Consider the following 26,785-nt stretch of genomic DNA (forward strand, 5'->3'; position numbering starts at 1 on the left):
GCCTGTTGGTGCAATGTACAGTGCAGGCGTGTTCAGACTGCGAGGGAACTGAAGCACCAGGTGAAAATTTGTGTGACTGGAGGGGGGGGACATACAAACTCTACGCAGGAGGAGGCCAGGATGACCCATGACCCAGCATTTCTACGGGGTCTATACCACCTACCTTATTTCTGCTGAAGTGTAAAATCTAAAAAAAAGGTTAGTGGACGGACGGACAGACTAAAAATATTTTTAAAAACAATTACAAAAGTTTTAATAATTAATAATTTATATAGCACTTTTCTGGACACTCCACTCAAAGTGCTTTACAGGTAATGTGGATCCCCTCCACCACCTCCAGTAGCCCCACCTGGATGATGCGCCAGTACTCTCACCACACACCCACTCTCAGGGGGGAGGAGAGCAGAGTGATGAGATGGGGATTATTAGGAGGCCGTGATTGGTCAAGGCCAATGGGATTAAAAAAAAAAAGCTTTTCAAAAATGTTAGAATTCATAAGAGCCCATTACACCCAAAAGAGAAAGCATTGAAACACACCTAATCTCAGCAACGGAAGTTTTTGAGTTATCCATTGTATAGTGCGCTTCCAAGTGCGTCACTGAGAAACCCTGAAAAGACGAAAATGCAAGATAGGTTTTTACAATCTAGTTTATGAAACAGAAGGTGAAAACAGCAACCCTAATGAGTTTTGCTTCTATTAATGCGTCGAAAACACACAAAAGCCCAGCAACCGCTATTGTTCTACGTTGAAGGATGATAACGATGTTCTGGCCGCACCTAGACACTATTTCGAGCGTCATGAGACATCGCCTCCTGTTCACACCCTGTCGGATCATTTGTTGGGCCAGGGGGGGAAAAAAATGTAAGAAACGAATTCATTTATCGCAGCAGTGGCGAGAGGCGATGGGACTGATAAAAAGCAAAGGAGCACAAGAGAAATCAGGGCTACGGTGATCCGCAAGGGTCACGGGAGGTGAAAACGAGACCGCGGAAAGTCAGCGCAGCACTGGGCCGGGATGTGGGCGAAGGGACGAGTGAGCAGTTCAGACACAAGAAAACACCCAGTCCGGTCTAACCGGTTCCCGCCTGGCTCTTACGACACGCTGCAGGACAAGTCTCATCCAGCTCTCATTGGTTAAGTGGAGAGAAAGCGAAGGACGCCCCGAGCTCACCTGTGTACTCCTGCTGTTTCTACTGCCCAGACGGATTCACACCCGCAAACCCTGCCGGAGCCGCGATGGGCGCACTTCTCCTGTCTGCTCTGGGTCTCCTACTGGCCGCGGCTGACGCGGGTATGAGGGAAGAAGGAAAAGAACTAATTAGAATTATCCGAAGGCGATCACAATGACAGATTGCGCCAATGCAGTATGAGCAACAAAATACGAATGCTTCCCTTTGTGAAGACAAACACAGTGTCTGAATTTTAAAAGCGTATTGATTAGTCGATGTGATCTATTGTGTTGAGTAAGACACTTGCAGGTTGATTCATTCCAGTTTGTACTGCAAAGTAAACTGGCGTCTTTAACTCCTCAATTTAATAGGCGACTTATTCCGACTCCCAACGAATCTAGGCAGTGTCATTTCTGTTTACAGTGACACTGTTTATTTCTGCGACTCCCGTCTGTAACTTATGAGTATAATATTTGTTACAATATTTTTTTTTTCCAGATTTCACGGTCAATGTTCTCGGTGAGTCCGACGGCCTGGTCACTGGCCAGCTCTCCGACTCGGTGATTCTCAGCCTGCCTCCCTGCTCCCTCGCCGGGAGCGACGTCAACATGGTGTATCAGCAGGGCGGCACTCAGAACAAGAGTGAGTCTGGAGCGTGTTGTGCATTGCAACGTTTTATAAGTGGTTTCCTTAGAGAGCCGATTAAAAGAAAATTTGCGGTTCATGGAGGTCCGGTGTGTTTCCGGTGCGCCCTGTGCGGTCGTGTTCTCTGCAACGCGCACAGGGGTTCGAACCCCGTCACCCCGAAACAGGAAACACACTTAGTGCCTTTGCTCGCGTTTGACTGCATTATGCACTGTGTAATGTACAATGACTAAGGTGTGCCACCACAGTTAATGTTCAAAAGGTTAAGCTAAAAAACGTTTTTTTTTTCGCTACAAGAATATGAATTAAACTCCCCCAAGCAGTGTTTTCAGAGAAGAGTACTGTATGTATCCACGGTATGACAGCTGCAATTCTAGACTTCCTTTTTGTTAATTACCTTCATTTGTCTAAAATGGAAAATTGTTATTATAATTATTCTTCTGACAGAATGCCTGGTATTCAAAGCCAAGCACTTTTATTAGACCCTTGTAAAAAAACAATGAATACCCTCAATAACGTATATGTTATATATTGCTACACTCATTAATAATAGTATAGTTAATATAAGGTGGAGCAGTGGTTAGCACTGGGACCCTGGGTTCAATTTCAGACCTGCTGTCTGCTTGGAGTCTGTATGTCCTCCCTGTGATCGCTACGGTTCCAGGTGCTCCGGTTTCCTCCCACAATTCAAACACGTACTGGTAGGATAATTGGCTTGTGGGAAAACTGGCCCTGGTGCGAGTGTGTCTGTGTCTATGTGCCCAGCAGGGGGCTGGCGTCCCATCCAGGGTGTAACCTGCCTCGCGCCTGTTGCTTGCCAGGACCGGCTCTGGCTCCCCTGCTACCCTGAACTGGTTGAAATGGTTATAGGATGGATAGTTGGATAGACAGTAGAATATATATGTTTTAATATAGTACGGTTAGTACTGTATTAAAACATTAATAGCTATACTCATTCATGCTACAGTTGCTAACTGGCAGAGAATGGTTCTATGCAGCGCGTGTATTTAATTGTGTATTTCCCACACAGTCAACTTGACTGGCATATTCAAGGTGCCGGTGTGCCGGTTCAAGAGGGACCTGATCACCGTCATTGCAAACAATGGCCAGTTCACTGTCACCAGGAACATTGGCTACCAGGTGAAGAATCTCAGCCCTGCCACAAACTACACGTAAGCCACAATAATCATTTTACCGAAGCAAGCCACCATACCGACAGTCCGCATGTTTCTGTTGAGCTCTTGAATGCTGGCAGGTGCCAGGATAATAACCATAATAACAACCACGACGCATGTCTATACGCTGTTTGAAATACACAGTTGTGGCGACACCTAACATGCCTTATAACTACTGTAGTTTCTTTGTGAGCATCTCTTCATTGGGTAGGAAATCAGACCTTGCTAATATACCAGATGTAAAATCAGAATGAAACCACTTGGTATTGCAGGATAAAGCACCTACATGCTGCTCACGTTGTCTTTTTCACTCAGGTTTCAATATTTTGTTGGAAGTGAGAAGAGCAATGCCGTACAAGCTTCCACCAGGACAGGTGACTATTTTCTTAATGGCTCAGGTTTTCATGTGTCTGTTGATGTGTTGGTTTTCACACGCCTGAGAGAAGCAAAGCAGGACAGTCCTTCTCTGTGGCTGTGGAAGAATCTCAGAAGTCAGAGTTCTGGAGCATGTTCCGAAGGCCTTGCATTAACACAATGGAACGTGCTCCTCCAGTTTATGTTTTATCATTATATCTCACTGTAGTCCTTGAGGGCCCGAATACTGCAGGTTTTCCTTTTCAATTTGCAACTTCTTCAGACCCACCAAAAAAAGAGAGAAAGTGATCCGACTTCTTAGCACATGATTAAGGCAGTGAGGTGATGAAGACCAGGGGTGTGATGACGACTGAATGGCCCCGTGAGGACTTTGCTGTCCCTGCCGCCACTCTGAAGAGCGCTGGGGTGTGATACCGTTTCCTCTGCCTCTGCTTCCCTTCCAGTCTCGAATTACCAGGACATCGACGACGGGCTGCCGGCGCGCAGTGGCGCCATGGTTGTCATCACGGTCCTGCTGTCCGTGGCCATGTTCATTCTGATAGTCGGGCTGATAGTCACCCTCGCGCTGGCACACTGTAGGAACTGAGACAACTACCGGCAAAGCAGAACCTCTGGACCAGCTGCTTCGTGTGCAGACAGTTCCTTTGTTCTTTTGACCCGCGATACTCTTCTGCTCTTGTTTTCTGGGGGGTCTAAATATTTCTAAATGTGTAACTTTCCTAACGATGATATTGCCTTTGTTAATATTAAATAAGATCCACAGTTTGGCCTTGTGTGAACAGTGCAGGACAGGCTGCTGGGGAGATAAACGTCAGTGGAGCTCTGGCACAAAAAACTAACCACCTGGAACCTTTTAAAAGCTGGCATTTCAGTTTTCAGTCACTTGCTCATATGCCATCTTCCCTACTAGACTGGGTATACAGCGCTGTGAACGACATTGTCATGTGTTTATAGGCGTGTTGTTTAATAACCCGTCATATATAATGTACTATGATTTGTGAGCGTAATATAATCCCGTTTTATGTAAGAACTCATTTTCATTTCCAGATTGCTTCACAAAGCCTTGCTACCACAAGGCTTAGTAAAAGGATTTGAATGAAATGTATTTTAAGTCTTCACTTGAGTTTACTCTCTGCGGTGCAGTTTTACATGGGGTGCATATTTTTTTCATTGCACGCTTTGCGAACTGGGACGCAGGCCGATGCATCTACATTGATTACATAGTTTGGTCTAAATTCCATTTTAAGGAGGGTCTTTGATAATCAATGTTCCGTGGGCAGACTGTATTTTAGGTCTGATAGCCACTTCATGTTTGTAGTTTTAATCTGTTGCAGGTTGTATTGGTCAAAGTCCGTTGTAGAATTTTTATTGTTTTTTTTACATTGTGTTTTATATATTCCAGGTCTTTCTGCAGAATGCTTTTTGGCATGTTGGCTGAGCTCTGTGGATTATTTCAAGACATAAAATGACTATTTCAAGATTTATTTTGGTCCATAGTGTGGATCTTTGCATACAATTAGGTGTTGGATTTTGCTATTTATTACCAGCTAATTTATGAACTAGTTGGATTGGCATGCACTTCTGTTACTCTTCAACATGGGTATTCAGGAGAAAGTCAGAACAGCCCTTGGCCTTAAGGTGTTAAATGCATTGTGTACCAAAGGACATTCATGTGTTGTATTTCCTGTGAATGCAACCAAAACTATCTTACAAATAAAGGTAGCAATAAAAATAAAATTATATTTCACTGATTTGTTTCATTGTTTTAAGAGACTGGAGAGATTCTGAATACTGTTCAGACATTGATAAGCTGCAAATGTTACAAACTGAAAAGCAGTGTATACTCAGATTTACAAGTACAAGGTGTTTAAAGAAAGTAAATGATGTTTTAATTTGTGGAATGGCCAAAAACACAACTTATCAACAGGTGCCTTGGCTCCTAAACGTTGTTATTATTAATAACAACATAATAATAATAATAATAATAATAGCACTCAGTGGGTTCAATTCCTTCCATATTATCAATATAAATCCATAAACATCGCATAAGGGAATCCGGTTACTCTATTACATTCAATCTCCATCAGTGAAGTTAGCCTTTAAAAAGGATGACAAGTCGGTATCCAAATCTGCAGAAGACGCCTTTTTCCTCAGCCCTCTCTTTCAAGTCGCGAGTCAAAATAGTCTGAAGTGTCGTGCTTACTGCCGCTGGGGGGAATAGTACATTAAGGCGCAGACAAGAAATTAATGGTAAATGAATCACATATTGCGTTGTGACGTCGTATTGAATCCTCCATCAAAAAAAATAAAATAAAAAATGCGTGAAGATAAAAAAGTTTTAATTCCTGAGTCATGTGCAATTAAAATATATATATATATTTTAATTAATTCATTTTGCAGATTGCATTTTTTCGGATTCGCAGGCCTATATTTACTACATTGTACGGCGCAGGCCACATTGCTGCCGGGCGCAAGTTCTGGTTTTGACGTTTTTCAGTCGTTGTGCTAACTTTTCCGCCGGGTATGCTCCATGTCCCTTCACGCACTATACGACGGGGGGGCGCCTTTTTCGTTAAATGATAAGTCTAAAGCTCCCCCAGCCGCTCCCTCTTCAGCGCTGCGGACACTTAGCACGTTGTTGATTATGTCGGCGTGCGAACAGACCAATTCGGGAGCGCGCTCTGATTGAAGGCCCGCATCCTCCGACTGCGGCACCACGGGGGATAAAGGCAGGAGCGGGCCGGCCGGGTGGCCGGGTGGCGCGCCTTGCGGGCCGGAGAGTCTCGGCGATTAGGACGGCCGACCGACCGACCGGTTTCATCAACTTTATGGAGTAAAAGAGGGGGACAAAAAAATTAGACTATGTACGTTCAGGTGCAGAACAGGACGAAGTTCCTAGACCTCCATCTAGCGACTTGCCTTAAGGACTGGGACATGAGCGAAGAGATTAAATTGACCACCACCACAGACCAGCTGTGCCAAGGTAAGAGCCGTGAAGAAAGTTGGAAGAAGTGCAGTTTTGTTTTAACCCAGCATCTTGGAGCGGCTGCCATGTTGATTTCACGGTGAACCTACAGTATCGCTGAGCGACCGCTCTGGTAAACGTGCTCGCCCAGACAGGGCCTGTCGGAGCCGGACCTTGAGCCGCTGCGCACGGACAGGGCTGACCCGGGCCAGGCTGGGTTTAGCCCGGGGCATGGGAGTTCAATGGGTACCACTCCTTCTCGCCTCGCTGTCAAGTGCTTGCAGTTCCAGTTTACACAATACAATACAAAGCATTAAAGGCGTGACGCAGTTACTAATTTGCCCTATTCCAACGCCTTCCCCAGTCTTGGTCACAAAGTCACGTCGGTCAGTACTCGCCCTGTCGGCAACGTCACGCGTGGAGATGACGAATAAGGCTCTAGCATTTTGCTTTTGCAACAGCCAACACCATTCTGTAAAAAAATGCCGTCTAACAGAATATCGGCCAATAACTCGCGTGTTGAAGCCAGTATTTGTAGTAAAGGACTAATCTATGGCAAACCTTAGACTTTTGTAATCCTTCAATCCAAGCTCTGAGGCGCTTTGGGTAAATATATCTTTAAGTGAATGTTTTAAGCACTTAACTGCTATAAACCTTAACAATAGTATTGCTTCGTTTTTAAAGATAACCTCTCTGGTGTTTCTATGTCTCAGATGATAAAATAACCAGTACCTGGCTCTGCGGCAGTATGTGGTTCTCCAGAGGCAGTTCTCGCCAAACTCCCTTCGGAAGCAGGTTATTGTGCTCCGTTTACACTCTACAAAGAGACAAGATTTACAGTTTTGCAGCAGGGTTGTAGGAGCTGCAGGATCCTCTACACATTGTACTGATAAAGTAATATGATTTTGTAATGTCTTTTTCCCCCCCCAAAAAATGCAGTAATGAGCTTGAAGTATTTAGCAACTGGTAAATATAAAACCCTGTGCCATTAAAACAGCTTTGCAAAGAATACTGTTCAGCAGGTCCACACTGTCTTGATCCTGGAGGGTCCATTTGTCTGTTTTCTCTTGGGAACCTGGAGAGTTGAGGCAGGGGGGTGAGATTAAATCAGTCCAGCTAAGCGAAGTGTGAACTGATTTAATGTTAAGAGTCAATAGGAAATGAAAAATTTGAAAAGACCTACCCCAGCTCTCCAGGACAGTAATAGCAGTTTTCACTGTGGTGCAGCGATCTACAGATGCGGAAATTCTTGTTTATTTCCCCGTCTATTGCACAGCACTTGGCGGTAGTTGAAAACTGACTGGACGCTGAAATTAAAGTGCAGATACAGTGGGAAGAGCACAGCCATGGCTAAAAAGGTTACAGGATTATTAGTGGGCCAATCTGGTGTGCCCACCAACCTTTTCCGTTTTAATTTCTGTTGTATTATAATAAGGTTCTGTTTAGGCATTCTGACTTGGCAAACCTAAGTTTTTCATTTTTGGTCTTTTTAAAAAAAAAAAAAAACATTCCCCATTTGGCAAATCAAAACAGCCCATCTATATTGAGTGTATATTGAGTGATTTCATCACTTAAGTGAAGAAACTACAGAAGCAAACTGGTCTTTTACTAAACTCACCCTTTTGCATATACTAAGGGGGGGAAAAAAAGGAGCAAAGATGGTTTATATTAAAAAAAAAAAATGCTTGAAAATAAAATGGTTGCTGATTTTGTCTGCAGCGTTCTGATGCATTTTTAAAAGCACTTTCATTGTGTATTTGAAAATAGCCTCAAGGTGATGAAAAGTTTTTTTTTTTCCATAATTGTCTAAAGAATTTTCAGTAGAAATGCACAATAATACAATCAAGGAATCGAACTGCCTTCGAAAGCATCCTGAAGCGTACGGTCAAGCTGTCTGGATAATGACATAAATGAGCTTATTTATAAGCCGGTCTCGGCTTCCCCCTCTGGCTTCAGTTTGACAGTCTGAACCAGCTCTCAATCTTTTCTATCTCTCATCCTCTGCAGAACCCCTGTTCGAGCCCAGTCTGTGGCTGGTGGTGAACCCCAACCTTGCTTGTCCCATCAAGTATCCCAGCCCGAAGACCCAGCCTTCACCCCCGGGAGCTTCTGCAGGGATTCCCCAAGCTCCGAGGCCCACCCGCTGCCTCCCCCCCAGCTCGCTGTCTCCCCCAGAGAGAGCTGGCCACGATGACTCCCCGAACTCCCCTTCATCATCATCATCGTCATCCAGCGACTACCTGGTGGGTACAACTGGGCCATCTTTACAGCTCAACACTTTAAACTCGACTGTAGAGGAGGACCTGCAGGTCAGCTGTACTGTACCCCCCCCCCCCCCCGTTATGAGCGATCCACATAAAACCCGCTGTGCCATGGTTTTCCACGCCCGGACTTGAGCAGTCCTGACGGATACCCAGCCAGCAGCCCTCCCTTCCCACAACTCTTTGCGTCCTAGCTCACGGACGAGGAGGAGGCTTCCTCGCCGGACCTCCCGGCCCCCCAGAAGCCCAAGGCCGCCAAGGAGAGGGGGCGCAGGTCCGGCCTGGCCCAGAGCAAACGGCTGCAGAGGATCCTGCAGGAGAGCTGCAACCTGAAGTCGGGCTGCTGGCCCCGGCCGCCCGTCAACTACTGCATCCTCATCGCCATGGCGCTCAGCAGCAGCCGCGCCGGCAGCCTCAACGTGCAGCAGATCTACAACTTCACGCGGTGAGGGAGACGCGGGCTGGTGTGAGTGTGATTTTTAGCGCACTTTAAGTCAGTGGTTCTCAAACTGTGGTGGTATGCGGACCCCCCCCCCCCCAGGCGGTATACCAGATGACCCTGGAAATGTGTTGTGTGCACTGAAAAATTGGGGAATTAAAAATTGAAGAATTAAAAAGATGTAAATGTTTCATCTGTAATTTTACTTAATCGCTTTCAGAAAGCTTGAGACGGGTTTTCCAATTTTCTATTTTCATAAAATTGGTTTGTGTGTACTTAGCGCGCGCTGTATCAACGTGGCCAATACTCAATGGCTCATGCTCCTCAAGAGGCTTCAGAGACCCAGCTTAGCGCCGCGTTTGCCAACAGAACGAATGATCAAAAACAAAGACCTTGCAAAAAACTCAAGTATTATGTCACGGCTGAAAGGAACAGATGCCAAGAGGAGTGACGCCAGCTCCGATCGATCACGCACACCTGTTGAGAACGAGGAGGATTATACATCGGCCACCGACGCTAGCTCTGCTGCTGAACCCGACGCAGACAGTACTGCTTGTGTTGGCAAACGTTGGGGGGGGGAACGCCTACAAGGCGGTACGATCCAAATGCTCAGTGCAGTTTTTATGATGTGTGCACACATGCTCGTGTTAGTCATTGAGATTTTCTGTGGTTCCGATGAGAAGATGATTTGTAGGTGGTACTTGGTCCAAAAAGTTTGAGAACCACTGCTTTAAGCCATTAAAATGCATCGCAATGCGATAAAGCAGAACATCAGGGCCTCCTTTCCTTATGTAGTGAGGAGCCTTGGCAATGTACTTGGGGGGGGGGGGGGGGGAGGAGAACAGTCTTAAGTGATTAGTGCGTTTCACCTGTATTTTGCAATTTAGGAGCTACAACAAAACGTTACACCGCTTTCGAAGCTCAATCGCTGAACGACGATTAATTCTTGCCCCCCCCCCTCCCCAAAGAGAGCACTTCCCGTTTTTCCAGACGGCTCCGGACGGCTGGAAGAACACCATCCGCCACAACCTGTGCTTCAGCAACAGCTTCGAGAAGACGCCGCAGCTGGTGTGCAGCCAGGGCAAGCGCAAGTCCTGCCTGTGGCACCTGACCGCGGACGGGCGGCGGCGGCTGCGCAACGAGATCCACCTGCTGACCGGCGACTCCATCGCCGTGCTGGAGAGGAGCATGACCAACCCCGGTGAGCCGCCCCGTCTTCTCACGGACACCCTAAAACTAAAGCATGGGGCAATCGGTTTTCTGATTTTTTTTTTTGCGCTTCAAATATTTTTTTTTAAAAAGCTGGGGTTTATGTAGTTTTAAAAATAACAGCGCCTGGGCTCACAAAGTACAAAATGAACAACCTGTACTGATCCTGAATAACTTTTTTTTTTTTTCTTTTAAAGAAAAGTATTTACTCCCTTGCAAATAGTGCCTTCTGTCCTGGTTTCTCTGTTGCGTGGCCCCATCTTGACCATCTGTGTTGGTTTAAAACGCTCAAGAGAATTGAACCAGAGAACTGTCCAGCCTCCCTCTCATCCCTTTCTTGTTTCTTTGCCAGGAATGATTCGCACTTTATTTGAGCTGTAGGCAGCAGGATCTGAAGGAATGACGCCGATGTGCCGAAAGCGGGTGGGGACCCCGGCCTACAGGCCAGCAGGCCTCCAGCACCAAGCTGCTGACAGGAATGAGAAGCAGTTTGTCCTTCGATAGCTGATAAGACTGGTCTTGATGTCCGTTTATTATTTCCTGTTTTTGACTTTTCTGTGTTAAACCTACTCGTTTGTTCTAAATTTTATATATTTGATGATGAAGATGCAATATCCTTTTTTTTGTAGATTTAAGTGTGAGAACTGCAGAAGGGCATTTAGATTTATATGATGACCGCAAAAGGCTGCATTTTCGTAAAAACCACACAGTCGCTAAATGTCCGTTTACAGCAGTTGTTGGTTTCTCCTCCCCCCCATTATTTTCCGTACGTACTTTAAACGCTGGGTGGCTGTATGCAGTCTTTTTTTTTTCTTATAAATAAAAGGTTTAGTCGTACGTTAATGTTCATAATCCTGTTCTAAATTTTGAGTAGGAATCTTTAAATCCTCCCATACATACATCATCAAACATTGCGGGTAAAACCCCCAAAACGAGCAAAAATGATGCTTCGGTTTCACACAACTTAAAATACAGTATTCACTACGGCCAGATACCCTACACTTACCTACGCCGTCTCTAATTTTACGTGAGGAACTCATTCCTTATCGGTTACGTTTAAAAACGGTGGCTTTGTAAATAACTGCAAGACCGACCCTAAGAAATGATTGAAGTGGATTTTTAGTGGAGTGCAATATTTAGTTTAATTGGGGAAAGTTATTTAAATTATTTTTCAGATGCACATAATCCTCTCTTTTAAAGTAAGAGGGGGGGCCGAGGCTGCATGTACCCGAACCCATTTTATTTTAAAAAATTGCTAATTTTCTGAAAAGAAAAGCATTCATTTCCAATGGGAACAACATATTTCACATACCTCTCTCCTGCTACGAGGCTGGAAATACTAAATGAAAACAAAATTACTCAAGAATACCATTTTAAGCGTTATTGTGTCGGGAAATATTATACAGATGGGGGATAACATTATAAAAATACACATTAACAGTTTTTAATGTGTCTGTTGTAGAGGAGGACTGTCGGTGTCAACAACCGTTGTCCGTTGAGGACATACTTGGTAAGTTTATCAACGGTATGTCCTGCCTTAAGCGCTCGACAAGGCATTAAAGCTGACCAAACCCGATTAAAAAAAAAACTAAACTACCAAATATAACCGAAAATAAATCTCTGAAAAACAGTTGTCTCATACTGAAAGATAAAACCACGGTCGAGTTACCTGGAGCAGAAGTGTAATTCATCCCCACCGCTAGAGGCACTACAGGCTTAGTGAGGCCCTATCGTGCGCTTCCGGCGGTGCCGAGGTCAAAGGTAATAATTACGGAAGTCGATTTTTATATCATTTTCTGGGGATGAACGGTGAAATATGAATTGTCCGAGAAATCGTGTGTACTTTTTTTTTCTTTTGCGAACCAACGATTGGAAGGATTTCTTGAAAATCTAAACGCTTACATTTGTACGGTTTGCTGTAGTGGTATAATTTTAAATCTGCCAAAGAAATACCGATTCTGACTGGACCGATTCACCAGTCGAAGGAAAAAGAAGCAATCATATTTCGGGTCGAGCTTTGTAACATAGTGGAAACAGGTGGTTACAGCAGTCGATGTAGTTTTGCATCGACTAAATATTTCATTTTCGGAGTTTGTAATGTAGGCCTAAATATTTTATGAGTTTGCAAGATTCGAATGCAATTTGGCGAGCTGAGTGACTTTCTGCTCAGGGTTTGTTGCGAATACTTACAAAACAAAACTATAAAAGCAAGATTACTGTTGGCAGGGGTAGTTTTCCAGGTCATGGGTGCGTTTTACTGCTCCGTGTGCAAGCAGACATCTTTCGCAGGAAAAGGACACATGTATGCAAAAACGCACCAGAACAAATTGAAAGCTGTCCTTTCCAAGTTCCTGGATAAGGTAAGTAGGAACATGGTGATATATTATGCTGTAAATGCTTCAGCAACGGAGACAGGGATCTAAATAACCACATTATGGAGCATTACTCCGGTTTACTGCTGTAGGATCTACCATCAATTCCAAGTGGTATTCATAGTGAAGCTAAGGTGTGTTATATCTAATTTTTCAAATAGATATCGATTCTGTTCATTGCAGAAGAATAAAACTGCATTTAATGAATGTATAATAAAGCTAAAATAAATGGAATAACACTTTCAACTTTATATTTTAACCATAACAACAAATACAATACAAACGAGTACGTACAACATATCAATAACATCGTCAGGGGTATATATTACAATCCAAATGCACATTATGAAAACAGTTTGAACAGAGTAAATAAAGATAAGGTCCGCACCGCTTTCATGTTTTTACACTTCGAAATAGTCGGCAAATACGCCATTACATCTATTTTAAAATGTTCAAACACAGGACTCTTCCCACACCATTTCACTTGATGCAAATATAACGCGCAAGAAGAATAATTAAGTCAATATAAACGGAAATAACCTTCACAGTGCCGGTTAAGTTGAACGCATTGCAAATTTATCTCATTCAAGTCAATTTGAAAGGGGAAAAGTCCCCATGCGTGCGCGTTTGGATCCGTGCGCGTCTTCGCCTTGCAAGCGCGACATCCGAAGAGGCGGCGGCGGTGGTGGCGGTCAGTCACTCGGGGCCCTGTCGCCGCCTTGCAGGTGAAGGAGGCGCGCCGGTGCCTGAAGAGCCCACGGGTGGAGAAGTTCGACCCCACTGAGCACGAGCGCCACGTCTGGTGCTACGGCTGCGCGCAGGAGGTGCGGAAACACGTTACCAATGGCAACCTGACGGTGCTGCACGGGGGGCTGCTGGAGCACCTGGCCAGGTGAGCCCAGACTGGAAGAATCTGGAGCTGAGCGGCAACATTCTCCATCGGTGCCCTTGGCTGCTTAAGAATCCACACAGGACCCCCCAACTCGCATCTTCACCCTGCTGGTGATTCAGAGTATTGCAGTGGTTTTCACCCTCACCCAGCTCTTCGGCCTGTGGTGTGTGGGCACAGGCTGCAGAGTTATAATAATAATAATAATTGCTTTCACTTATACAGCGCTTTTCTGGACACTCCACTCAAAGCGCTTTACAGGTAATGGGGACTCCACCACCAGTGTGCAGCCCCACCTGGATGATGCGACGACAGCCATAGTGCGCCAGTGCACTCACCACACACCAGCTGTTAGTGGGGAGGAGAACAGAGTGATGAAGCCAGTTCAGAGATGGGGATTATTAGGAGGCCATGATTGGTAAGAGCCAGGGGGAAATTTGGCCAGGACACCGGGGTAACACCCCTACTTTTTACGAGAAACACCCTGGGATTTTTAATGACCACACAAGTCAGGACCTCAGTTTTAGAAAAGGTCCAGAAAAGCGCTATATAAGTGTAAGGAATTATTATTATTATTATTATTATTATTCTTTACTATGTGTGCTGTTGGCACTTCTTGGACTTGGGATTCCTTCTGCTGAACAGTTTTCTCAGCATGCAAAGTTGAGAAATAATTCCGTGAACTCTTTGGGTGGGTTACACAGACACTTAATTGAATATGAAAAGGCCTACAAACAATTGACTGTTCATCTTCTACTGGGCCCGTTAAGAAGAGTGAATGTTATTGAGGGATGTTGTAGAACTTGTTGAATTCCGGGGGGAGAGCTGAGCCAACTTTGTTTGTGTCCTCAGAGGAAGGGCCGAGCACTAGCTAGGAGTCTGGGAGGTGGGACAGAGTAGAAAGAAACCACAGCAGAAAGCCATCTTGTGTGTGTGTCACGTTGTCCCGTTCCTTTTCCAGCCAGGAACACAGAAAGAGCACGAATCGGTTCTGGTGGGAGAACAAAGCCGACCTCAAGCTGAAGGAGAAGTTTCTTGTCACTGAGGACGAGATCGACAGGTAATGACAAGGTCACCCTGTTCATGCTTGAAAGATCGGGGGAAACCTACACTCAGTAGAAAATGCTGAAATGTACACATGAGAAAGGCTAGAAACAAGAGGAGACCTTTCGTTTAGTAGTAGTTCTGGTGTTTCCTGGCATTTTGAAGACACAGTAGAAATGTTAAGGGAGAACGTCCGTATTTGCTGCTCAGGACATTTTGTGAATTTCTGTAACAGACGGTTTCTGAAAGGGTCCTCGTCAACTAAGGAGATGTGAAAATGTCGCTTCGTTTCTTTTGATGCCCACGGCAAAGGTTTAAGGCGGAAGTGGCAAAAGCTCTGGAGGCCTTCGAGGAAAAGGAAGACGAGTACATCAAACAGGTATTTGCCACCTTCCGCCTGTTGTGCTGGAGAATGGTGGGGATTCCGTTTGTTCCAGAAAGCTACACTTTTAAAGGCTTGATCGTCTGGGAAACGGCATGGGTGGGTAGTGTTTAGCGCTGCGGTCTCACGACTCTTCCTTTCCAGCTTGGGTCACATTCGGCAATGGAGTTTGCATGTTCTTGTTGCAATGGTGGGGCATGGTGCCTTCAGTCAGTAGATGTCCCCCTGTTTAAGTGAATATGTGTGTGTGCCAGGTTAGGCTCTGCCTAACTCTGTAACCCTGTATTGGACTAAAGAGGTATTGAAATGGCTGTATGATCAGTGAGGCACTTAAAACGTATGGTTATATTAAGAATATATTTGTCTGTCACTGTGTATATGACAAAAAAAAATCACACAGATATCTTGGATGCCTTCAGTACTTTGTAGAGACAGATTCATTTGTGCTTTTGGGGAATATTTTAATTGGTACAGATCCATTGCTCTTGATGCTCCCTATCCATAATAAACACAGCTCTGTGTCTCCTCCTAGCAAGCTGCCCACATCCAAGCTGTGGAGAAGCAGAGGCAAGAAATCCTGCAGTCTCTCTTAGAGGTTGGTTTCCCCAGGACGCACCTGAAGAGTATCCACTAACTCGTAAAAACCACGCTTCTCTTTGGCCTTCGTTACGAGGAAACGGGCTCATTATTTCATTCCAGCGTTCACAGGGATGAGGGGACAACTCTCTCCAAGTTTAGAAATCAAGCAAAATACCATTTAAGAAAAAAATACCATTATGGGGGGTAGGGAATTTTAAACAGTGCAAATGTAGTCTGCTTGTATGACCATTTTTCTTTATCGTATGATGTAAAAATTATGCTTTTTAAAACTTCATCTTCACCACCATGTTTTTTTTTGTTCTTTGCCGAATCAGCTTGTCTAGGGGAACAAGAAAACCGTATTTAGTTTTGTCTGGTGTTCCTGTTAACTGTTGCTAAAGATTTATTTTTAAAAAAGAAACGGTCTCGGTTCTAAAGCGAGAGAAAGCAGCCATTGTTGACTTTTCCTGAATCGAACCCAGCCTGAGACAGAGCAGGAGACCCCCAACGGACTGACCCAGCCAGACTCCTGGAACGACGAGGCCAGGTGAGAGACCCACTGTCGCAGTCCAGACACCGAAAGAGCACCCACTCCAAACACGAGCCCCTGTGCTCATAACATCACCGCACACATGCGGTACAGAAAATGTGAGGGAGCTCTGGTCGCATTTGAAATCGAATCCCCTCTCACGTTTGGAGCGACAGTAGCGTTGGGCGGAGCGATGGCTCTGTGGCTAAGGATCTGCGCCTGTGGCTGGAAGGTTGCCAGTTCAAATCCCACAGCCGGCAGAGGAATCCTACTCCGCTGGGCCCCTGAGCAAGGCCCTTAACCCCAACTGCTCCAGGGGCGCTGTACAATGGCTGACCCAGCGCTCTGACCCCAAGCTTCTCTCCCTGGCTGTGTCTCATGGAGAGCAAGCTGTGGTATGCGAAAAGACGAATTCCTAATGCAAGAAATTGTATAAGGCTAATAAAGCAACATTATTATTATTATTATTATTATTATTAGCATTTTATTTAGCAAGATAAATGTGGGACATTTGTAAAGACTGATGAAATTACTGCCAGGTATTTCTTCAAAAGAGTGTGATTGTCCATTTTCCGTTTCTCGTTTTCTGCGTAGATGTTTTAGGAATGCCTAAGCAACTCTCCATCTTAAAAGTTAACTGCGTACAAGTTTTTTTGAAGTAGCTCCGAAGAAACTTGTATCCTTGCAAGTATGAAGTTTGGGAATAGTACTTAGTACTTCCGGCAGCTCCCTGACGCGTGTGAGTCTGGTCTAACCCTGTTTCAGCGCTGGGAGCAGCTCACATTTTGGAACGTGGAGGCCAGCAGAACTGACCAGCCCCCAGGAAACAGGGCCTGTAGAGGACACTGTCTGGGCAGGAGCAGCACTGAGCTTAACCTTCATTGGCCACCAGGTACAGCTGCAGCACGCAGCCTGCTGAGTCTGGCAGGGAGAGCTGCGATGCCTATTTCACAGTGTAGAAACCAAGAGCTTCAGGCCAAGCTTTATTGCAACACATTTCAGGCTTATTGCTGTATTGCTCAGAGGGGATATGGTTCTACACAGCTTATATATACTTTTCTCTACACCCTCCCCCTCCTGTCTTTGAGGTAGCTTTCTCAAGAAACTCCAGGACCCAGAAAGCACTAAAAACATTCCTTCCTGATCAGGGGTTTAGTATACACATCCCATCCCCATCGGGGAGTTTAGTACAGGGTGGGAGAAGCATCTGTGCAGAAGCAAGCGTGAAGGTTGGAGTTTAGCATGTGAATTCGGCAGGAGTTGACAGCACCTACCACTATATGGGTACAGAGCAACATACAGATTCTGCTAGCAGACTCCATCAATGGTATTCATCTCATGACTTAGTTGGATATGCCACTACATGACGAGAAAATGTGTTTCACTTTACACTAAATTCTTTTTTTTACTAGCACAGAAAGTTGAAGCTGTTGATCATTATTGAAATCCCATAAAATGCCAGATATGCTCACCGCTTGCATTTTGTTCTTTTGCAGGATGCATCTAACGGAGGAAACATCCATACAGGTAGTGTATTCAAGCTAAAAAGCGTGCTCCCTGCAGGGCTGCGTTACAGCCGCAGCCTGGCCTGTCTGATTTCCGTGTCCCCTGTAGGGGCCACCCCTCCCTGGCTACAGGACGACCCGCAAGAAGAGGGGTCCCGGGGGGCCGGGCGAGAGATAGGCCCGTCCCACGAGGAGTTCCTGAAACGCAGTGAGTGGCCCGGTGGGACAGCAGGGAGGGAGGGGGCTCGTGGGAAATAAATCGTTTTGGATCGGGGAGGTTGTGCAGCCCCCGGCTGGTTCTCAGGGAGGTGGGAGTGCGCTGCAGACGTGGTGCGGAGCTGGCGAGTGATGGCGGTTCCCTCTCTCTCTCTCTCTCTCTCTCTCTCTCTCTCTCTCTCAGAGGAGCAGGAGAAGCTGCGGAAACTGCCTGCCCACCGCGTGGGGGCCAATTTCGACCACAGCTCGCAGACGGACGCCGGCTGGCTGCCCTCCTTCGGCAGGGTGTGGAACAGCGGCAGGAGGTGGCAGTCCAGGTGAGACTGGCATCTTGGCATCACGGGCAGAGTCTGTTCATTGATCCTGTGGGCCGAGACCTGTTGCTATTTATTTTACACCAGATGTGTCCCCTGTTGTTATTCCTGAGCCTAATGCTCATGGGAGACCCCTCTAATTCTGTTTTTACCAAGCGAAATTGGAATCCGGAATGTTATTGTAAATAGCAATTGTATAATTTATTGTATCGCAATCTTAACCTAATCCCTATAGACTTCAGTCCTTCTACTCTTCTATCCCCTCTTAACCAGCTTGCGGATAACGCATTTCAGTGCTGACAACACCGCTGTGTGCTGTTCTGTTCGTGCACTGATAAATAAACCTTGATTGATTGATTATTTTCCTTGCCGAGCTACAAAAGAACAGTGCCACCCGCGATGGTTACAAGGAATCATCCGTTCATGTGTCATGAGGGGTTTGGAAAGATGAATGTATTCGTGAAGCCCCAGGGGTTTGAGGTGACTTGTCTTGACCCGCTGTCCTCGTCAGGCACCAGTTCAGGGCCGAGGAAGGCGAGCTGGCCCAGCGGAAGAGAGCCAGAGGCGATCAGCGGAAAGGGAGAAAGAAACCGCGCCTGCAGGGCCCTCAGTGAGAACTGGCTGGGTCTCCTCACACAACACGGCATGGCGTTAACCCGCAAGACGTCTGCAAGCAGGCATCTTAACTACACCCCACGACCGCTTGAAGTGTTTAGGAATGCTCTGTATTTCAGAGCGGTAACACGTTCTTACAAAACAAGTATAGAATTCCCCCTCTGAATGCATCCGTGTAAATGGCATTGTAAATAATAGTTGGAAGTTCATGTCATATTTCTTTAACTGAATTAGCAATTGTATTTAGATGGAATTAATTAAAGCAGTGTTTAAAATGACAACTGGTTTTAAGTTCTGCTTCCTTAAAAACGTTCCTATTCATGAGATTTGTTTACATCAGTGGCAAAAAGAATTTGGCGTTGGGACTGTGATTCAGTTGTCACAGGTTTACTTACCCTAACCCACGTGATCACTCTTAATACTTGAACATTTTGAACAAGCCAAATTCAAATCCTTCAGTGGGTATTTTCACATTCAAAATGCAAGATGTTGAGGATTCAGTAGCTTGCCTAACACACCAAATTGCACATGAATTGTATAAAAATGTTCAATGTAAACTGCACATCTCTTAGGGTGAAATCACTTCAAAGTTGTTTAACCCTTTTGTTTAAATGTCTGCAGTGAAGGTGAAATCTCCCAAGTCCTCCGCTTCTTCGAGTATTTAAATGAACCCCGGAATTCATCTCAATATTGCAAGAAGCCATATCCTTTCCATGTGCCCATGTCCTAAGGTCAAAGGTTACATCCTTTCATTTTTCATCAATCACTCCACTAAACCCAAGGATTTAAATCACCCACTAAATGCCCACTAGGATTTAATGGATGTCCAAATCGCTGGCCTAGAGGGCATGTCATTTTCACATTTTCATTCCAGCAGCGGTGTTCTTGGCTTCACTGTATGATTACCATTGCTATTCCCAGCTCTTCAGGTGCTGGAAGCTTCAAAGAGACCGAAGAATGGTCTGGACATCAGCCTTCCAGGACAAGGAATGGACACCCCCGACTCGCACCATAAGACAGAATTTTCCCAATACTTAGGAACCCAGGGTACAATAGTTTTCGACCTTACTCAATTTTATAGAAATAACCTGGATACTCCCAGATCTGAAAATTCTAAAATGTTAAAAACTTGGTTCCTTGAATGAGGGGTGCACAACTCTGATTCAGGTGGGCCATCTGTTTTCTGGTCTTGCTTCTTGAAACATCCACTACCCAACTGAACCGAACGTAGAGCGAACTAAAACCACCAGAAAATGGAATTGCAATGTGAAGTCTTGGTTAAACCAACCTGTAAAAATCTGGATTCTAACCCTCTTGAAAGGAGTTGTGCATCATTTCTGATAAAAAAAAAAGTTATCCATCTCTGCTCTTTAAGTCATCAGGATTTTTACTCCAAGGTCCCAAAGTGCTCAACTCTTCCTTGGTCTGTAACACTGTCAAATACTGGCTTTCCAAGGACAAAACCAGGAAGAGAACCTCCCAAGCCCAGACAAAAACAACTAAAACAAAAACACTGCACCACCACAGAGATTTAGTTTTATTTTTATTTATACAATACCAACAAAATCTTCACAGGTATCCAAGATGCGTTATCTGTAAAAAAACAAAAAGCAGATCTTAAGTCCACTTTCCAACACCGCACAGATTCAACTGAAGAAACATTTACTCTTTTCCCCCTATCAACAAAACAGCCAGTGACAACTTCAGCCTGCAGAACCCGATAATGAATCAGACTTTCACATGGCATGGAAACATTCAATAGAACCTTTAGAGAATCTCTGATGGACAACGGGTCCTTGGCTCTTTACAGTACAAGACAAACTCAGATTGAACATTTATGTTCTGTGCAGTATCAGCTGCTGCTTTTGTGAAACTGCAGTAATATTACACACCCTTAAACCGTCAGTTAAGCACCGTGAAGTACAGTATGCCGACATCTAAGATCTCGACGAAACAGGAGCACAACTTAAAAATGGACCAGTAAACCACACTGCTACATTTTAAACCATCTAAACCAACTGGTTAATTAACCAGCCTTTTCGCTGCAACAATGGACCCACGTGAAATATTAAGAACACTGAGAAACTGCAAGAGCTGAACAGATTTAACAGCGTGAGAAGACGAGCTGACAATGGGCTCCAGGGAGTATGCGGGGCTCCAGGACCTCGACGATCTCCACTGAACAGGGGGTGCAGGACTCTCACCTGGTTATGCCTCCTTCTCGTCGCCAGGAGCGTCGCCGCCCTTGGTGTTTCGTGTGTAGATGACCTGTGCTCTGTGTTTGGAAACCAGCTTGATCATTCCTAGGAGGGAGAGTGGAGAAGAAAACACAATAAAAAAAAAAAGATTCAATCTGTGCAACGAGACCGAACGAGAGACGGGGAGGCGAACTTGAATAACTCAGGTCAGGGCTGCTGTCCTTCGGTCTAGGAAGTAATCTAGACCTCTGGACCTCCGTCCCGCCATGACCCCCAGATAAACCCTACTTGCATTGAGCAACCCGACTTCCATCAGCACCAGATGGACAATGAATTAATGGACAGATGTCTGGGTTCTACCTGTAATCCTGATGAATGCCAGATCTGGTGGGGGACAAGAATAGCTGCAGAACGCGCAGGAAGAACAGAACAGTGCAGAGATGCAGCCAGGGCCCCAGTAAGACTGGGTCTGTCCCACTCTGCGCCCCTTACCGAGAGCAGGGGAGCGCAGGGACCGTACCTTTGTTGAGCAGCTCCTGGAGGGCAGCCCTGGCCAGGGAGCCCCTGATCTTCAGTCTCTCAGAGACCACGGCAGGCGTGATGAGCTTGTAGTTGGGCACCTCCTTGTACAGCTTGTCGTAGGTGGCCTTGTCGAAGAGGACCAGGTTGTTGAGCTTATCCCTCACCTTCCCCTTGGACCACTTCTGCTCAAGAGGGGAGAAGGAAACAGCTGGTTATCTCAAAGCGTGGCTGTGAATTCCTCACCTTTATCTTCCAAGTTTCAGCATTTCAGATTTCCTACAGAGAGCTGCCTTCCTTACAGCAATCCATATCATAAACTAGCGTATCACAAATAGGGAGCACGTGCCTCCACATGTACTTTACAGCACTCAAACACTGATCTCAAACCCTTCAACAACGATGGTAATCTAAGAACCCAGCAACAGCTCTGTCTCACCCTGTACCTTACCTCAAACCCTTCAAACAAAACAGATCACACAGAGAGCTTTTACCAGCAAAGCAAAAGGGGGAATTAAGAGAATTCCATACAGAAAGAGGCTAAACTATGTTTTCTGGGGGGGTAAAACAATCATGGTTAAGAAATTAAAATCTCGCATACTGTCATTCCTCTGTACTCTGAAAAAGACACGTCAGGCTATAACAGGAGATTGGAAATAAAGCATTGCATATACCCATCCATTCACTTTCTGGCCACTTTATTCAGCTCAGGAGCAGGAGTCTATCCCAGCAAGCAACAGGCACAAGGCAGGAAAAGCCCTGGACAGGACGCCAGACCATCGCAGGACTTAAGACACACTCACACCAGGGACAACTGTCCCAGAAGCCAATTAATCCTCCGGCATGTCTGTGGACTGTGGAAAGAAACTGGGGCACCCGGAGGAAACCCACGCAAACCCGGGGAGAACACGCAAACTCCACACAGACAGCACCCCCAGAATTGCACCCAGGGTCCCAACACTGCGAGACAGAAATGCCTAACCGCTGCCTCACTGTTCAGCATGGCAAAGGTAAAAAAAATACACGCAGCCATAAACTTCCAGTGTTTGGAAACCCATTCTGCTTAAGCCAACATTTCACAGAATGATTACTGCAGCACCGCCGGACACGTTAACGCGTGGTCGGAGTGAAGCGAGCCGGGAGCACTGGGGGTCACTTGCCTTCTTCTTGGCCTTTCCTCCGGACTTGTTGACGGGGTCCTTGTCCTTCTTGGAGGACTTGCCCGCATCCTTCTTCTTCTTGTCGTCCTTAGGAGGCTGAAGGAGGAAAAGGGGGACACGGGCGTTTTCAATGGCCGTCTTATAGGGGTCTCTCATTCGCACGGGTCATTGGGGAAAAAAGCGTGCCGTAACTTTTAGATCAAGACCTGATCCATCGAACAAATCTACTGATTTATACAGGACGTTATTTATTTTACCTGCTGGAATGCTGGTATTTTTGAATATGTCGTTTACCAGCGATACCGCGCCCGAATCACCTCTATCCACACGATCATCCATAGCTACGTTTTGTAAGAAACGTTTCAAAGTCATCACTTATTCTGAACTACACGGCTCAGTGGTGGGAGGAAGTCTGCTCCTATAGTCAATGGGATTTTCATGTGAATTCGTGAACATCAGGAAGCGTTATTACCACCAGCTCCGGCTGTGCTAGCAGCAGCTCTCGGATAGCGCTAGGGTCGTTCACATTTCAGAACGGAATTAAAATATTTTGAACACGTTAAACATCTGCAGGCCTGACAGCACGCTGCCGTACTACAGCCCGCTGTCGCGCAAGCAATGTGCCAGCCAGCCCTGGCCTGAAAGGCTCGTTTTAAAGAGCTTCTACAACCCCACCAGAGCCCCTTTCCGCGAATCTGAAAACTCTCCAAATATCGCAGCTCCCTAAGGAAGAAATGAACGGCCACCATAAACGAAAAGGGTCATTTTCCACTGCAAAACACCCCCAGAGTCCTCACCATGATGTTGCAGCGTCAAGATGTCGGACAGAAAGGAAGAAAGCCCCTGCTCGAGCCCCTTAGGAAACCCCGTGCTTCCGCGCTTGCCGGAAGTACAATGTACGCGCGAAAAGCCTGCTGGGAAATGCAGTTTTCTAACTAGGGAATCACGCCCTCCGTGCCGCGACGTGCGACGGTGTTGAGTTCAGCTGGGCGGAGTGTCAGAGTAAACATGGCGATATTTAGTGTGTATGTAGTAAATAAAGCTGGCGGGCTTATCTATCAGTATGACAACTACGTTCCCCGAGCGGAAGCCGAAAAAACCTTCAGCTATCCTCTGGATCTTGTGCTGAAGACTCACGATGAGAGAGTGATCGTGTCCTTCGGCCAGCGGGACGGGATCCGAGGTGAGAGACTTGCAGGAAGAAACGCTGTGGTCGAATTCGTGGCCTGTTGTGCTTTGCCATCAGGTTTTAAAATTAAAGACTCGGAGTGGAATGCATGTACGTACGCGGACTGAGCCCACATTACAACGTGTCGTACATGCAAATTGTTTTGAATCTTGATTTAGTGACCCTCCCGATCTGCAACGGACACTGGCTGAGTTCAGCTGGGCTCCGCGGTCCGTTGTCCGTGTAGTTACGTTACGTTTTGTCTTCCCAGTGGGCCACGCCGTGCTCTCCGTCAACGGCGTGGATGTCAACGGGAGGAATACGGCGGACGGGAAGGAGATCATTGAATACTTGAAGGATCCGTCCAGCTACCCGGTGTCGATCCGGTTCGGCAAGCCTCGCCTCAGCTCCAATGAGAAACTGATGCTGGCCTCCATGTTTCACTCGTACGTGCTCAACCCCGGCCGCTGTCCCTTTTCTCCAGCCTTTTCCTCCAGTAAATTCATCCTTGGCTTACAGATCGGGTCGTAGTGGACGGGTTTTAATATAAGCCATCCACTCAATGGGGTGTAAGCTTGTGTCGCCCTTTTGTGTGGAAGTAACACGGCTTGACACGTCCCGGCATTTAAAAATAAAATGGATTTATGCCGCGTATCTCCCTCGGTGACGCATCAAACCTCTTTTCTTCTCGCTAGGCTTTTTGCCATCGGTTCCCAGTTGTCCCCCGAGGTCGGGAGCTCCGGCATCGAGATGCTGGAGACGGACACTTTTAAGCTGCACTGCTTCCAGACCCTCACAGGTAAGGAAGGCGAGCGGTCGGGAGGCGGGGGTAAGTGCAGCTGAAGTAGTAACGAGAGGGAAGACGTTTTCCTAACGTTTAACGTCCTTGAATGGGCTCGTTTGGTGCACACCCCGTGGAGCAGCAGAGGAGACTGAGCTTGTCCAGAGGTGGGAAACCAGTCGAAGGAAGTTCAGGCTGCTAGTGCTGCTGCTGCTGCTGCTGCAAGTTGAGCTGATGATCCAGTAGGTGGCGCTCTTCCCTCCAAACCAGAAAGTCCAAAGCCTGTGCCCCAGCATGGTTATCAGGGACAGGGTGCTGTAGGAGATGTCTTCCCTCAGATAGATATTAAAATGGTGTCCGGACCACTTGGATATTAAAGATCCCAAGCCACTGTACATGCCCGTGGGTTTTAACCCCAGCGTCCTGGCTAAATAACATCCTGTCTTCTATAATCTAGCCTCTGTGTCCCCTTTGGTGAATCAGTCACCTGCTCTCCTGTGTGGTGGTGCTTAATGGCACCAGCTGTCTCCCAGTGGTGGATGAGCAGGGTCTCTTTCTATATGGGGTTCACATTGGGATCCTTTGGTATGACAAGTGCTGTGGAAATGCAAGTGATGGGTGTTCATTAAATATGCCAGCAGTCGAATCGCCCTGCAACTCACAACTGACAGCCCACTGGAGCTCAGCAGGTGTGAGCCTGGCCAGAACCTGGATGGGAGACTTCCTGGGGAAAAGCTAAGGTTGCTGCTGGAAGTGGTGTTAGTGGGGCCAGCACGGGGCGCTTACCCTACGGTCTGTGTGGGTCCTAATGCCCCAGTATAGTGACGGGTCCTTCAGATGAGATGTAAAACTGAGGTCCTGACTCTGTGGTCATTGAAAATCCCAGGGCGTTTCTCTAAAAGAGTAGGCGTGTAACCCCAGTGTCCTGGCCAAATTTCCACCTGGCCTTTACCAATCATAATCCCCATCTCTGAACTGGCTTCATCACTCTGCTCTCCTCCCAAATGATAGCTGATGTGTGGTGAGCGTTTTGGCGCACTATGGCTGCCGTCGCATCATCCAGGTGGGGCTGCACACTGGTTGTGGTGGAGGGGAGTCCCCTTTACCTGTAAAGGGCTTTGAGAGGAGTGTCCAGAAAAGCGCTGTATAAGTGTCAGGAATTATTATTATTATTATTATTATTATTAGACTAGCTCTTTTGCCACTTTCCTCTAGGAAAGCTGTGGAATTGCAGAACCCCGTTCGGTTGTTAAGAGACATGGCCTGTCCTTCTGCTCCCCAGGTATCAAGTTCATAGTCCTGGCTGACCCCCGGCAGTCAGGGATCGACGCCCTCCTGAGAAAGATCTACGAGATCTACTCCGATTACGCGCTCAAGAACCCCTTCTACTCCCTAGAGATGCCCATCCGGTAACTTCCATTCTTATGTTCCCATCCTGCATCCTTCTTGACGGATGCGGTAGGCCGAGACATTGTACAGTTCTGTTACGAAAATGTAAACATACCGAATATTAGGGAGACGTCAGTTCTCTGAATTCATGAGGAGAACTAACGTAAGAAACAACTGAATCTCCTTGATTATGTGGTTTTTTCCCCTCTTCCCCTTTGCACCTGCTTTAGGTGTGAACTCTTTGACCAGAACCTGAAGTCCGCTCTGGAGATTGCGGAGAAAACCGGCACGTTCGGACCCGGATCTTGAGCGGGGAAGGACGGTCCCGGAGACCGAGATCGCCAGACCTCTCGCTGAAACCTGCAGCTTTTTCTCGAGGGTTAGCATGAAGGAAGTCTCAAATAATTTGGGTGGCGACGAGACCTGTGAGAGGGCACCGATCTCGGGAGACATGTGGACAAGTGGCCATCTGTCCCTGGCATTTCATTAGTTCACCTCAGAAAAATCAGAGTAACCCCCCCGTCAGAGACAGAAGCCAGAAAGCCACTGTCTGAAAGCGATCATGAGCCTGTGAAAGTGTTTTATACAGAAAGTCGGAACTTCATCTTTTTGTGAACGGTAGCCCTAAGCATGGAAATATCTGCAGGATGACTAAAGTCCCTTAATGGTCTTAAAGCTGCATTGTAAATATTAGTAATTCTATTGGAGGCAGGTCTGTACATACTATATAAAAAGATATTGCTGGGTGTCTGTTGTTTTTTTTTAGTACTGTCAGCCCACATTCATGGCATTGCATTCTCTTCTCACTCCTAAAATGTGGTAGCAGTGGCTCGTATTGGGAACGTTGCAAGAAAAAGCCCTGATATACATAAACACCTCGGCTGAG

The 26,785-nt window shown here is 46.3% G+C and overlaps 5 protein-coding genes across 5 annotated transcripts; 4 read left to right on the forward strand and 1 right to left on the reverse strand.

Annotated features, from left to right (window-relative positions):
- Nucleotides 1–1,136: 1,136 nt before the first annotated feature.
- Nucleotides 1,137–5,112, forward strand: upk2 (uroplakin 2). Its single transcript, XM_088939737.1, has 5 exons — nt 1,137–1,292; nt 1,669–1,812; nt 2,846–2,987; nt 3,306–3,364; nt 3,809–5,112. The coding sequence occupies exons 1-5, from the start codon at nt 1,238–1,240 to the stop codon at nt 3,949–3,951; spliced, it is 543 nt and encodes a 180-aa protein (XP_088795863.1). The 5' UTR covers nt 1,137–1,237; the 3' UTR covers nt 3,952–5,112.
- Nucleotides 5,113–6,227: 1,115 nt separating this feature from the next.
- foxr1 (forkhead box R1) lies at nt 6,228–10,620 on the forward strand. The gene is made up of 5 exons (XM_088939736.1): nt 6,228–6,348; nt 8,338–8,573; nt 8,786–9,036; nt 9,999–10,231; nt 10,592–10,620. Exons 1-5 carry the CDS (start codon nt 6,228–6,230, stop codon nt 10,618–10,620), a joined length of 870 nt encoding a protein of 289 aa, XP_088795862.1.
- A 1,398-nt stretch (nt 10,621–12,018) lies between these two features.
- cenatac (centrosomal AT-AC splicing factor) lies at nt 12,019–18,959 on the forward strand. Its single transcript, XM_088940104.1, has 11 exons — nt 12,019–12,599; nt 13,337–13,503; nt 14,462–14,560; nt 14,857–14,923; nt 15,459–15,521; nt 15,988–16,052; nt 16,800–16,926; nt 17,531–17,561; nt 17,649–17,747; nt 17,940–18,072; nt 18,581–18,959. The coding sequence occupies exons 1-11, from the start codon at nt 12,375–12,377 to the stop codon at nt 18,681–18,683; spliced, it is 1,179 nt and encodes a 392-aa protein (XP_088796230.1). The 5' UTR covers nt 12,019–12,374; the 3' UTR covers nt 18,684–18,959.
- Nucleotides 18,960–20,214: 1,255 nt separating this feature from the next.
- Nucleotides 20,215–23,443, reverse strand: rps25 (ribosomal protein S25). Its single transcript, XM_088939738.1, has 5 exons — nt 23,359–23,443; nt 22,562–22,657; nt 21,403–21,586; nt 20,889–20,987; nt 20,215–20,277 (listed from the first exon to the last, which is right to left on the reverse strand). The coding sequence occupies exons 1-4, from the start codon at nt 23,359–23,361 to the stop codon at nt 20,893–20,895; spliced, it is 378 nt and encodes a 125-aa protein (XP_088795864.1). The 5' UTR covers nt 23,362–23,443; the 3' UTR covers nt 20,215–20,277; nt 20,889–20,892.
- A 58-nt stretch (nt 23,444–23,501) lies between these two features.
- trappc4 (trafficking protein particle complex subunit 4) lies at nt 23,502–26,645 on the forward strand. Its single transcript, XM_088939742.1, has 5 exons — nt 23,502–23,744; nt 24,001–24,175; nt 24,425–24,528; nt 25,793–25,919; nt 26,130–26,645. The coding sequence occupies exons 1-5, from the start codon at nt 23,570–23,572 to the stop codon at nt 26,206–26,208; spliced, it is 660 nt and encodes a 219-aa protein (XP_088795868.1). The 5' UTR covers nt 23,502–23,569; the 3' UTR covers nt 26,209–26,645.
- Nucleotides 26,646–26,785: the final 140 nt, after the last annotated feature.

The sequence above is a fragment of the Atractosteus spatula genome, chromosome 22 (genome assembly GCF_055471065.1).
Source record: "Atractosteus spatula isolate fAtrSpa1 chromosome 22, fAtrSpa1.hap1, whole genome shotgun sequence".
NCBI classification, from domain to species: Eukaryota; Metazoa; Chordata; class Actinopteri; order Semionotiformes; family Lepisosteidae; genus Atractosteus; species Atractosteus spatula.